Source organism: Leucoraja erinacea, chromosome 4 (assembly GCF_028641065.1).
Source record: "Leucoraja erinacea ecotype New England chromosome 4, Leri_hhj_1, whole genome shotgun sequence".
In the NCBI taxonomy this organism is placed as follows: Eukaryota; Metazoa; Chordata; class Chondrichthyes; order Rajiformes; family Rajidae; genus Leucoraja; species Leucoraja erinaceus.
Genome location: NC_073380.1, coordinates 82467499 through 82481382, shown reverse-complemented (window position 1 = coordinate 82481382; position 13884 = coordinate 82467499). Strand labels below are relative to the sequence as shown.

The 13884-nt window shown below is 44.6% G+C and overlaps 1 protein-coding gene across 1 annotated transcript in view; it reads left to right on the top strand.

Annotated features, from left to right (window-relative positions):
• Positions 1-13884, top strand: part of LOC129696063 (fibrocystin-L-like) — a 168801-nt gene that overhangs the window by 49147 nt on the left and 105770 nt on the right. The window contains exons 17-25 of the mRNA XM_055633470.1: positions 1375-1510; positions 3955-4098; positions 4625-4792; positions 5919-6135; positions 7350-7467; positions 10114-10294; positions 12380-12587; positions 12676-12799; positions 13457-13613. Coding sequence (XP_055489445.1) covers positions 1375-1510; positions 3955-4098; positions 4625-4792; positions 5919-6135; positions 7350-7467; positions 10114-10294; positions 12380-12587; positions 12676-12799; positions 13457-13613 — 1453 coding nt within the window. The remainder of the gene's footprint in view (positions 1-1374; positions 1511-3954; positions 4099-4624; positions 4793-5918; positions 6136-7349; positions 7468-10113; positions 10295-12379; positions 12588-12675; positions 12800-13456; positions 13614-13884) is intronic.

The window sequence follows — 13884 nt, the reverse complement described above, 5'->3', positions numbered from 1 at the left end:
ACTCAAGGAGGTAGCCCTAGAGATCGGGGATGCATTGGTGATCATTTTCCAATGTTCTCTCGACTCTGGATCAGTTCCTGTGCACTGGAGGGTAGCCAATGTAACTCCACTTTTTAAGAATGGAGGGAGTGAGAAAATGGGGAATTATAGATCAGCTAGTGTTACATCAATAGTGGGGAAGATGCTTGAGTCGATTGTTAAAGATGTTATAGCAGCGCATTTGGAAAGCAATGACAGGATTGGTCAAAGTCAGCATGGATTTATGAAGGGGAAATCATGCATGACCAATCTTCTGGAATTTTTTGAGCATGTAACAAGTAGAATGGATAAGGGAGAGCCAATGGATGTGGTGTGTCTGGACTTTCAAAAAGCCTTTGACAAGGTCCCACACTAGAGATTAGTGTGCAAAATTAGAGCACACGATATTGGGGGAAGGATATTGATATGGATGGAGAACTGGTTGGCAGACAGGAAACAAAGAGTAGGAAGTAACGGGTCCTTTTCAGAATGGCAGGCAGTGACTAGTGGGGTGCCGCAAGGCTCGGTGCAGGGACCCCAGTTATTTACAATATATATATTAATGATTTAGATGAGGGAATTAAATGTGACATCTCCAAGTTTGCAGATGACACAAAGCTGGGTGGCAGTGTGAGCTGAGATGAGGATGTTATGAGGCTTCAGGGTGACGGATAGGTTGGGTGAGTGGGCAGATGCATGGCAGATGCAGTATAATGTGATACCACACCTGGAGTATTGTGTGCAATTTTGGTCTCCTAATTTGTGGAAGGACATTATTTTTATTGAGGAACAGCGTAATTTCACCAGGTTAATTCCCGGGATGGCGGGACTGATATCTGATGAAAGAATGGGTCGCTGGGATTATATTCACTGGAATTTAGAAAGATGAAAGGGATCTTATTGAAACGTATACAATTCTTAAGTGATTGGACAGGCTAGATGCAGGAAAAATATTCCCGATGTTGGGAGAGTCCAGAACAAGACGTCACACTTTAAGAATAAGGGGAAGGCCATGTAGGACTGAGATGAGGGAAAACATCTTCATCCAGAGAGTTGTGAATCTGTGGTATTCTCTGCCACAGGCGGCAGTGGAGGCCATTTCACTGGATGTTTTCAAGAAAGAGTTAGATTTAGTTCTTCGGGCTAAAGGAATCAAGGGATATGGGCAAAAAGCAGGGTACTGATTTTAGAAGATCAGCCATGATCAAATTGAATGGCGGTGCTGGGTCGAAGGGCTGAATGGCCTACTCCTGCACCTATGTTTCTATATTGTAATCAGCATTTGTTTAGTTGAAGTGTTGTGTATGTTTTATATGACCGGATCTGATGTACCATTCCTTTATTTTACAATTTTAGGTTGTAACCTTGGAGAACTGGACAATTGGAAATGCGATCAATGAAGTTCAACAGGTTACCATCACCAGTCCATGCTGGGACTCTGGTTCCTGCTCATACCACTGGTACAGGCTCAGCTACAATGAGGAACACACAGGTATACCAGTGCTGAATGCAACAGTCAAGAAATATAGCCTCAATGAACTCTGTTCACTGTAGATTTACAGTATCTTCTCTCGGCACCCACGATCTATGCACTCTTCCAAACCTGGCCTCTTGATCATCCTCAAATTTAATCTCGCAGCACGGTAACTATGTCCCAAGCTCTAGAATTTCCTCCCTAAACGGCAAGAGTTCATTTAAAATCGTGTTAGATCTTCATTATGAAGCTGAGTCTAAATGTCTTTGATAAAGCGTTTATAAAGCACCTTGAGATGTTTCACGTGAGTAAAAGCTCAATATAAATTATGTGGGCTGGCAGTTTTCTCCAGGCTTATGTGTTATCCTGCAGGCTCCATCAGTGAAGGCCTTAAACAGTGAGCAGGAAGAATGTAACATTCTCGCAGTCCTCTTGAGTTCAAAATTTGAGTGTTGATCCTCTTTGTCCTTACAAAGACAAGGACTTTAAGACTTTTGCCTTGCATCACAGTGAGGAGGTGCCTGGTCGACTCGCTGTGGTGGATGTTAAATCTGTGTTTATTGTGTGTTTTGGTATTTTATTCGATGTTATGACTGCAAGGCACAAAATTTTGTTCAGACTGAAAAGTCTGAATGACAATAAAGGATACTTTACTTTACATTTGGTACCAGGCTTAGTGCAGGGCTGTTGCTGACGATGAGCTTGCTACTTTAAAGAATGCACAACATATTGGTGTCCAGAGTAGGGCAAGGACACACTGAATGCCTATCCAACCATTTATTAGTGCTACAGACACAATAATATGACGATTGGTCTAGCAATTTGGGTATTTGTTCCAGTAAATGAGGAGATACTCTTTCCAGATGCAGGAGGATCTTTACTTTAGACTTTAGACCTCAGAGATACAGTGCAGAAACAGGCCCTTTGGTCCACCGAATCCATGCCAGCCAGCGATCACCCCTTACACCAGCACTATCATTCACAATAGGGACAATTTTACAACTTACCAAAGGCAATTAACCTAAAAACCTGCACATCTTTGGAATTCGGAGCTCCAGCAGAAAGCCCGCATGGTCACAGGAAGACCATACAAACTTCAGTAACTGGACTGAATGAGGTTGGCAAAAGAGCAAGAGAGGAAATTAGGTGTTTAAGAGGGAACTGCAGATGCTGGAGAATCGAAGGTTACACAGAAAAGCTGGAGAAACTCAGCGGGTGCAGCAGCATCTATGGAGCGAAGGAAATAGGCAACGTTTCGGGCCGAAACCCTTCTTCAGACTGATCGGGGGTGGGGATAGGTGGGGACAAGAAAGGGAAAAGGAGGAGTAGCCAGAAGGCTGGAGGGTGGGAGGAGACAGCAGGGGATCTGAGGAAGGGGAGGAGACAGCAAGGACTAACAAAATTGGGAGAATTCGATGTTCATGCCCCGGGGGGTGAATGTTCTTAAGCCGTGAGGTGTTAGGATCTGAAAACGCAATGGGGGAGGATTCAATAGGAGCTTTCAAGTTGGAACTGGAGAATTGGTGGAAAAATAATAAATGGGGAAATTTAATTAATCGAACCATGTCCATCATAGAGGTGGAGGCCATTTAGCCCTTTGTTATGGTTTATTTCAACAATTTGCATGAGAATGTACAAGGCATGATTATAACTTTGCAGATGACACTAAAGTGGGCTGTATAGTGGACAGTGAAGATGATTATTAAAAATTTCAGTGGGCACTTGATCAGCTGGTCAGGTGAGCTGAGGAATGGCTAATGGAGTTTAATGCAGGTGAAAGTGCTGCATTTCGGGAAGTCACACCAGAGCAGGATCTTCACAGTGAATGGCAGGGTCTTTAGGATTGATTTAGGAATGCAGGTACATTGTTCCCTGAAAATGACAAGTGAATAGGGTTATCAATGAAGCTTTCAGTGCATTCACCTTTATCATTCAGGGCATTGAGTAGAAGTTGGGATGTTATGTTACAATTGTGCAGCATGTTTGCGAGGTTGCATTTGAAGTATTGTGTTGAATTTCGACCACCTTGCTATTGGAAACTGGAAAAAGCTTCAAATTGTTAAGCTGGAAAGAGTGCAAAGATGATTCACAAGGATATTGCCAGTACATGAGGACCTGAGCTACAGGGAGAGGTTGGGAGACCAGGATATTATTTCTTATAAGGCAGGAGGTTTAAGGTTGGTCTTAGAGAGATGTATAAAAACATGAAGAGAATAGATAGGGTGGATGCACAGTCTTTTAACCAGATCAGGAGAATAAAAAAACAGATTATATAGGTTTAGGGTGAGAGGGGAAAGATTTAATAGGAATCTGAGGGGCAACTTTTACACATAGATGGTGGTATATGGAACAAGCTGCCAGAGGAGGTAGTTGAGGCAGCCACTATAACAACATTTCTAGTTGCTTTGAGGACATTTCCTTATTCTGAGTCGTTCACACTCGGCTATTTTCCCTCTCCCTAGAATTTCTTCCAGCAGATGCTTCAGGCAAACAGATTGAACAGGCTTTAAATGATCTGTGGTCAATTAGACCCGATAACGTGAAAGTGACAAGCATGGGAATCACCCAAGGTTTTTCCCACACGGTGACCTTCATATCCACAAGAGGTAAATGGTGCCTCTGCTTGTACACCTGTTCTCAATGTCTCTTTCTACCAGCAAGCATACTGACCCGCTCTGTCTGACAATCCCCTCTTTCACACCTTGTTCACAGCTGAGTCTCACAGCAGTCTGTTGCCACCAAGAGGTGCCCTCATTCTTGTGACCTTGTCGTGCAATCATCCCTTCTCATTCCTGCCCACCTCCTCTAACCTGACTGCTATTTGTTCTCACACACCACATACATACACACATCACACACATGCACCACGCATGCATACCCTTTAATCCATATGCCACACACGTGTACCACATTGACACACATATACAGATATCCTATACACTCACTCACAGATTCACACATACACGCATACGCACACGCACACTCTATCTCTGTCCCAAGTGTCCCTACGCATGTCTATTCTTCCTTCACTCACACTTCACACATATATTCCAACACGGTTGCTCACACACTTCTAATGAATATCAGGTATCCCTTGCATCTTTAACACTGTTTTCTGATGTTTTTGTGAAGGGGATTTTGATTTTCTCCAGCACGAGGTAATGGGAGGAAGTAACATCAGCATTGAAGTGGTAGAACAAGTCCAAGGAAGGCCCAGTATGGATACATTCACATTGAGGCTGGAGGGGATCAATTCCAGACCCCTTCCATGGGCAGCAACTGTTGATGAGGTGCGTCCCAGCTCGCTCTAGTGCACTTGTATTTGTTTGCGATATATTACACCACTATACTATGCGTTTTAAAGTTAGTGCAGTGGATGGGAATGATCTGTTGGGTTGGCATGGTGGGGCATAGGCTTGGAGTGATGAGCCACAGGATGCTCCAACTCTCTGTGTAGAGTTTCATGGGAAGTTAACGCAGTCGATGTAACCCATGCTGCAACTAGTGGCAATTTGGAAGTCACTAAGCAGGGATCCCAGCCTCTCTTCTCATTACTGGACAATGTATACGGCAGTAACTACCAGCACAATGAGGTTGACTTTGAGTTGGCCACTAGAGCTTGCACTTTGAGAAACCGATTCAAGCATTTCTTGGGAATAGCTTGCCTGGAATGGTAATGATTATTGATTATTGTCTCCTGGTAACTATACTCCAACAAGAAGCCATAACAAGAGGATTTCAGTATAGGAGTAAAGAGGTTCTTCTGCAGTTGTATAGGGCTCTGGTGAGACCACACCTGGAGTATTGTGTACAGTTTTGGTCTCATAATTTGTAGAAGGACATCCTTGTGATGGAAGCAGTACAGCGTAGGTTCACGAGATTGATCCCTGGAAAGCCGGGACTGTCATATGAGGAAAGATTGAAAAGACTAGGCTTGTATTCACTGGAGTTTGGAAGGATGAGGCGATATCTTATAGAAACATATAAAATTCTAAAAGGACTGGACAAGCTAGATGCAGGAAAAATGTTCCCAATGTTGGGCGAGTCCAGAACCAGGGGCCACAGTCTTAGAATAAAGGGGAGGTCATTTAAGACGGAGGTGAGAAAAAATGTTTCACCCAGAGAGTTGTGAATTTATGGAATTCCCTGCCACAGAGGGCAGTAGAGGCCAAGTCACTGGATGGATTTAAGAGAGAGTTAGATAGAGCTCTAGGGGCTAGTGGAGTCGAGGGATATGGGGAGAAGGCAGGCACGGGTTATTGATAGGGGACGATCAGCCATGATCATAATGAATGGCGGTGCTGGCTCGAAGGGCCGAATGGCCTCCTCCTGCATCTATTTTCTATGTTTCTATGTTTCTAAGCCAAGGGCCTGAGGCTGCCCGGCTATAGGTCAAGGAAGGGTCGTCAATAATCTATCCACTGAAATCTCTCTCCACAGGTCAAAGTTGCTTTGGATGAACTGATGGGAGTGAAGTGTCCTGAACACATAGCTGGCTACAAGAATGGTTATGCAGTCAAGTATTTCAATGATTTTGAAGAAAAGGTATGTATCCTAAATAGGAATTCATCAATCAATCGAATCACACTTTCAATCAGTTTCACCGAGTCCGGAACACAAATTTCCTGTAGTTTAGAAGCTGAGTAGTGGTGTCAGTCTCAGGGTGGTGAGTTTGTCTCTGCCTCAGTCTGAAGGATGGTCTGCGAGATGTCGGGAGGCGAATGTGCAACGGTGTGAAGAGTAGGTGAGTGCCCCTGGAGGCAGAATATACTGTGGATGCTGGCATCCTGAGAAAAATACAAAATGCCAGAGGTACTCAGTTGGTCAGGCAACATCTGTGGGTGTACTGGCCATTCAGGTCTGAGCTCTTGCTATCCTGCTCAGTGGCACAACTGATAGAACTATTGCCTCACATGGCTAGAGACCTGTGTTCGATCCTCGGATGTTATCTGTATTGAGTTTGCATGTACACCATGCTACAGCATGGTTCTCCTCCGGGTGCTCCAGTTTCCTCCCAGATCCCAAGGACTCGCAGGTTTGTAGGTAAATTGGCCTCTGTAAATTGTTCCGTGTGTAGGGTGTGAATGTGAAAGTGGATTAAAAGAACTGCTGTGAATGTGTAAACACAAAATGCTGGAGTAACTCAGTGGGTCAGGCAGCATCTCTTGAGAAAAGAAATAGATTTTGGGTCGGAACTCTTATTTAGACTACGAAACATCGCCTCTTCCTTTTTTCCAGAGATGCTACCTGACCCGCTGAGTTTCTCCAGAATTTTGTGTCTGTCTTGGATATAAACCAACATCCGACACATAGTGTGAATGGGTGATCTATGGACGGTGGGTCATAGGTCCTGCAGCATCTTTCAATCAATCAAAATCTGACCCTACCCACAAAAGATCTGAGCTTGTCCTGTTAGAGGGCACCCCATCTCTTCAAGTCTAAGTCTATGCTCATCCACTTTGATCTATGATCTCTTTCTCAACCAGAACCCATCCATCAAAACCTGATCCCTCCCCCTCCCCCACCCACCCCCCAACCACCAACCCCCCACCCAACTCAAGCCTGCCCACCAATCTGAATCCACCCACACCAACTTGAAACCACTCCTCAGACCTAGCCTAAACCCACCCCCCAGATGCACCCATCCTCTCAACCTAATCCCACCCCTCAGACCTGAAACCAATTCCTTGACCTACATGCATCCCTCAGATCTGAACGCAACCTTCTGACTTGAACCCATTCCCCAGACCTCAGCCCACCACTAGAGTTGAATTCCATTTCCTGGATTCTCATTCTAATCCATCAATAGAATGTAATTTGCTTTCCCCCTCTGGGCTTTGCAGGCCTCCACCCACAGTGGCCAGGTGACAATGGAGACAGATGCGTTCTGTGGACGATACTCAGTCAAAAACCCCTACTATCTGTTTGGCTATGCACAATCGCACCAACCAGTCTTGTTAAACGTCTACAAGCAGGTGAGACCGCAGTTACTTTGTTTACTTCCATTTTAATGCGCAATGCTAAAAGATCCTTGGTCCTCGACAGTAGAGAAAGAAGTAGAGAACAGACCAGACTAGGAGAGACCACTCTGCCCTTCAGTTTGGTCTGTCATTTGATAACATCATGGTTGATCTCCTACATCAACTCTGTTTACCCAGTCTGTATAACCCTCGATCCATCCAAAATTCCATCTAGCTAAGCCCCAAATAAATGTAACCACTAAGACACACAGCTGTCTGGAGTAGGAATTCCATTGATTTGCTACCCTATGCATGAAGAAATGTCTCCACATTCTCCAGGTGAGTGAGGGGAATGGGCGTAGGAGTGACCCCTATGGGAAGTTAATGCATGTGTGAAAGCAGATCTTATTCTAAACCCCACTTCTATTATGTTTCCTACATTGCATATGGAACAAATCATTCTGTGCATTCTACTGTTGTGCAGTGAGTTACAGGGACTTCCCAGCTTCCACCCCTGGCTGATCCTTCACTCAATCATCGGCTATCCAATGGTTGCCGAGGGAATGCGATCATCTGTGACAACCCCATAGGCATTTGGTGTCCGGCCCTCTACATGTGGAAATTGTCAGTGCAGTGGGAAAGGGCAGGAGTGGAGAAGAGGGAAGAGAGTTGGGGAGGAATGGAGGGTAAATCTGAACCAAAATTATTGCTTCCCTAAATTGAACTCATGTCTTAAGCACTTTCTCCAAATTCTGAATATACTCAAAAGAAATTCAACGGGCATTCAGGTATAATTCTGATGAACAGGGGTCAATGGAGATGCATTTTGGCGGAAAATTTCCAAGACTCCAGTTAAAAGCTTGCATGTTTCATGTACCTAATTTTTAAACATGAATCGATTTAACTGGGTCATGGACTTCCTGATTCTTTATTCTGCTCGAGGCTTAATTTCCAGCTATTAGATGTGCGCAGAATATTAAAAAACAGATTCTTAGATAGGAAACACTGATCAAAATAATGTAGTTAATGTGACTTTAACGATGCTTTCAGCTTTGCTTTGCATATAAAGGAATTCTGAAAGATAATATTCTGCTGTTGCTGAGTCACAAAGATAAAAGTCAAACAATTACCCGACATTTTTGGCTGGAATACAGATTTGCTCAAGAGAATCAGTAAGTATTTATCATATTAGGTAATTTGGGGTTAATTTATACACTTGATAAACAGTATGCTCCAATCACTATCTGCAATCCTTTCTAAACAAAATTCAAATTTCAATAATAAAGATCTTTCATGTTTAGTTTTTTTCTATTGGGTCATCTGGCAAAACAAAACTATGTTCGAAAGAAAGGTAAAGGAGGGAGGTCCTGGTCCCAAGTCCAGTAATAAATAGAATGGGGGGTTGCTTTTCAAACCATCAGAATAATCCAAACAACCAAACAACAAGGGTTACAGTTTCCTTCAGAGTCTATAACTTGTAGTGGAAAAGCAGTGCAGTACCAAAGATGTATCACAAATTCTGAGGATCTATCTTTCAGATGTGACATTGAATTGAAGTGCAATCCCATGCCCCTGGACATTGAAACACAAGCTTGTTCTTTAGGATTCCCAGTCACCATTTACCCCTCAGCCAAGTAAATCACCGCATTCTGACTTGGAAATAATACCTGGGAACTGCATCTTCACTGGCTCTCTCCTGGAACTGCCTTCCCAACAGCACTGAGAGAATACCTTCACGAGAAGACCTGCCCCCATCTTCCTGATGGCATTTAGGGATGGACAATAAATACTGGCCAGGGACTGAAAAGGATTAGAAAAGTGAACTGGTCAACAAACTGGTTGTGTATCATGGTAGTGCCTGTAGGGACTTGCTGTGCATACATGGACTACTGTGCTGCAACAGTTGAGAACTTTCCCCATCAGCTGTAAAGTGCGCTGGGATACCCTTTAAAGTATAATCCATGGATACCCCGGCCCAACAAAACTGACCCAATCCCTCCACGATGCACAGAGGGGCATTGGAGATGTCAGAGCTGTGTTTTTGGTGAAGAGCCATGCACGTCACAGAGCAGCAGGTCTCCATGGATTTGATGCTCCTTCCCTATGTTTCCATTGTCATTGCTGACCCAGATACCCCTGACTATAATCCACTGAAATCCACAATCCATGGATGCTTTTTTCAGCATGGTACTGTGGCGGCTCCTAAGGGTCGTGCCATTATACTGCCGAACCCCTCGGCACAGGAGTGGTGCAGTCCGGAGGCGGTCCTTAGCCGGAGGGTATAAAAGGCAGGGTTTGGGTGCCATCTTTTCCTGGTTTCGTCTTCCCCTGAACCGGGAGGAATTAAAGTAAAGTGCTTCTCAAACTTGCCTCATTTTGAGACCCACGCACTACAGTACTGTCATACATCTGCTTTCTAATAACCCCACATTTCCCCCAAGAAGAGATCATTCTCCTCAATATTCATTTGAAATCTCATTAGATGGGTCATCAGTTTTCATATTCAGGATACTGCTGTTTTTTGTATTGTCATTATTATTGCTTCACACTCTCTCAACCAGCTAGAAGCTTCTCCCTTTATACTTGTGGTTCTGGTTCTGGTGAGTAGTTGGATTTTGAGGCTGACAGTGAAAACTATGCAGAACGATAATGCCATAATCATGTGCTCCTGCTTCCAGGTGGTCCTACACTTGCATCAATTTGCTCAGCTCCGTACAGGCTGCATATTCCACAGGGACCAACTTCATGCTAAAATCAATCATACTGGTGAAGAGATCAAACCAGGATTACTTTGTGGATACCGTGTATATTGGGCAGCACGCTACAACCAGCAGTCAGAAAGGTATTTTGTGTTAAAAACCTGAGTTTCAAACTAATGCGGGCCAAAGCAGCCATGGGATGTAGATTCCAAAAGATTATAGTCAGGAATATCTGTGTCAACATTGGGGAAACCAACACCGACCTTACAAAACCTAGAAAAGGAGCATTAAATCCATAGAGTCCTGCTGTTCTCTGTGACGTGCATAGGTCTTCAACAAAAGCACAGGTCCCATGTACCAAATGTTCTTCTAAGCATCCTGGAGGTTGAGGGATTGGGTCAGTTTTATTAGGTCAGCATATCCAGGGACACACACTGAAGATGGGTAAATGGAATATCAGGCATGATCTGATGGAAAGGTGAGGCAGGCTTGAAGGGCCTGTTATTTTGCTACAGCTGTTGTCACGTGGTTTGTGGATTGTGACTCCTGTCTGTGACAAGCCATCTGAGCCTGCTGTACCGAGTTGCCATTGATCCATATTTGTACACAAGTTACCAGACTTTCCAAATTACCTTGGAAGACATGACTGAAGTGCCTAATTCAAAGTACGACGGCTGAGGCAAAATATTAATGTAATACTACTGAAGCAAACATTACTGACTCAGGCCCTTTGGCCCATTGAGTCGGTGCTGACTATCAACCACCCATTTACATAGAAACATAGAAATTAGGTGCAGGAGTAGGCCATTCGGCCCTTTGAGCCTGCACCGCCATTCAATATGATCATGGCTGATCATCCAACTCAGTATCCCATACCTGCCTTCTCTCCATACCCCCTGATCCCCTTAGCCAGAAGGGCCACCTCTAACTCCCTCTTAAATATAGCCAATGAACTGGCCTCAACTACCCTCAGTGGCAGAGAGTTCCAGAGATTCACCACATTCTGTGTGAAAAAAGTTCTTCTCATCTCGGTTTTAAAGGATTTCCCCCTTATCCTTAAGCTGTGACCCTTTGTCCTGGACTTCCCCAACATCGGGAACAATCTTCCTGCATCTAGCCTGTCCAACCCCTTAAGAATTTTGTAAGTTTCTATAAGATCCCCTCTCAATCTACTAAATTCTAGAGAGTATAAACCAAGTCTATCCAGTCTTTCTTCATAAGACAGTCCTGACATCCCAAGAATCAGTCTGGTGAACCTTCTCTGCACTCCCTCTATGGCAATAATGTCCTTCCTCAGATTTGGAGACCAAAACTGTACGCAACACATTAACCCAACATCCCACTAACATTCCCCAAGATTCTACCACACACATAACTTTTTCACACAATATGTAGTGAGAACCTGCATATGGAATAAACTGCCAGAGAAAGTGGTAGAGGTTGGTACAATGATGACATCTAAAAGACACTTGGATAGTTACATACATAGGAAATGTTAGACGGGATATTGGCCAAGTGCAGGCAAGTGGAACTAGCTCGGTTAGACAAATTGGTCAGCATGTGTAAGTTGGGCCGAAGGGCCTGATTCCATGTTGTGTAACTCTATGAATCTATGACCTACACACAAGACAATTCACAGCGTCCAATTAACATCCTGAGCCGCATGTTCTTGTGAAACCAGAGCGCCGTGGGGGAAACCAGACAGAGAGAACGTGCAAATTCCACACAGATTGCATGGAGGCCAAGATTGAACCAAGTCTCAGGCAGTGTGAGTTTAGTTTAGTTTAGAGATACAGTGCTGAAACAGGCCCTTCGGCCCACCGGGTCCATGCCGACCAGCGATCCTGGCACATTAACACTATCTTACACCCACCAGGGAAAGTTTTTCTTTATTTTTTACATTTACTAAGCCAATTAACCTACAAGCCTGCACTTCTTTAGAGTGTGGGAGGAAACCGAAGATCTTGGAGAAAACCCATGCAGGTCACGGGGAGAACGTACAAACTCTGTACAGACAGCGTTCGTAGTTAGGATCGAACCCGGGTCTCCGGCGCTGCATTCGCTGTAAGGCAGGAACTCTACTGCTGCGCCACGGTGACTGCCCATGAGAGGCAGTGGCTCTACTGACTGTGCCAGGACCGTGTGGTTAACCAGCATCTGCCGTTCTTGTGTCGACATTATATTGTTCTGTGGTACTGCCCTGTCCAGTGAGTGTAATTTTTAACCCACAGGTCCTCCAGTGAGATCTCTCCCACCATTGATTGCCAGAGGGATTCTTATTAAGCAGTTCATCGTAACACGAAATGAAGCCTTGAATGACAACTCAACCAATGAGTATGAGATAACCATGGTTCCCTTCAACTGTAGCTTCAACATTCCTTTGCTAGAGATTGGTTTTGCTCAGGTCAGTATGACATGGACACTATCGGATCTATAAAGCACAGGTCTATAAAGCACAGGTCAGGATAGTGCAGGGATACTTCCAACCTACTTCTGAGTATGATGCTGTTTTTCCCCCTGTTAGTTCCTGTAATGTGGAGACACTGAACGAGCACAGGAACCCCAGTACAGCTCCAATTATTTTGGACACCACCTCCAGCCATAACCCACCTAGGAGCTCTGAATACTTTTGGCAGAGAAAGAGGAGAGTAATGTCACTGTGAGCCAGCAGCTTGGAAAATGGGAATCATTTTAACATGTGCTTGGGACAAGGTTGTGGAATGAGTCTGCCCCTCCTCTCCATGCACGGAATCTGCCGTGTTTGGGGTGCTCCACACACGGAATGTCCGTTTGAGATGCTCGGCATGTGGAGTGTGTTGCTCCATGGTTAGGGGTGTTTCACACATGTCGCTCATTGGTTTGAGATGCTATCTTTAATTGGACTTCACTGGACTTTATTTTGCACTATAGTTATGCCCCTTATCATGTATCTGTACATTGTGGATGGCTCAATTGAAATCATGTATAGTCGTGACACTTGAAGTGTCTCGCTAGTTGATCAAGGGTGTCCGACACGTGGACTCTGCTCCTGGTTGGTTAGGGGTGCTCCATATGTAGTTAAGGAAGGTTAGTTCCAATGTTGATCCCAGTGTTTTGAACCCTTCGCTACGAAGGAGAATTCATGGGATTTTCCCCAATATCCCACTGCATCTTAGTGGGTCCCAGCAGCATCGGTGTAACTGACCACACAGCCTGACCTTCTCTTGGGCTTTCCTGCCTGTGTTCAACTGTAGACCAGAAGAAGCCCCATGGAAGACTAGGATTCCCCATCAGGAAGTCTGACGCCTGCCATGAATATTTTTCAGCTTGAATCCAACGTCACAAAGAATGAAGCCACCTTCCAGGGGATCACTTGGCCCAAGGGGTCCTTGATAAGAGTGCGGAGAACACAAACAGCATCTCCCCCCATCACCGGCACTATGGACATCGAAATCTTCGGCCGACAGTTGAAAGGTGAGTATTGAGGGATGGGGATTTTTGGAGACCAGCTCTCAATGTGCTTGCCTGCTGGAAGTGCCACTCTGTATGAAGTCCCATGCCACGGGAAGGTTCAAGATCTGTAGGATATCTGACATATTCAGTACCCAGTGCTCTAGTCCACTAGGAGATTTGTCCTGTCACACCCAGCCTGAGAGATATGTGGACTGAGCCTGATCTCATTTATCAGTTTTCAAAGGGGCAGCAAACAAGATCTATCTGCCTTATTCCCATTTATACCCCAGAGAGATTGACT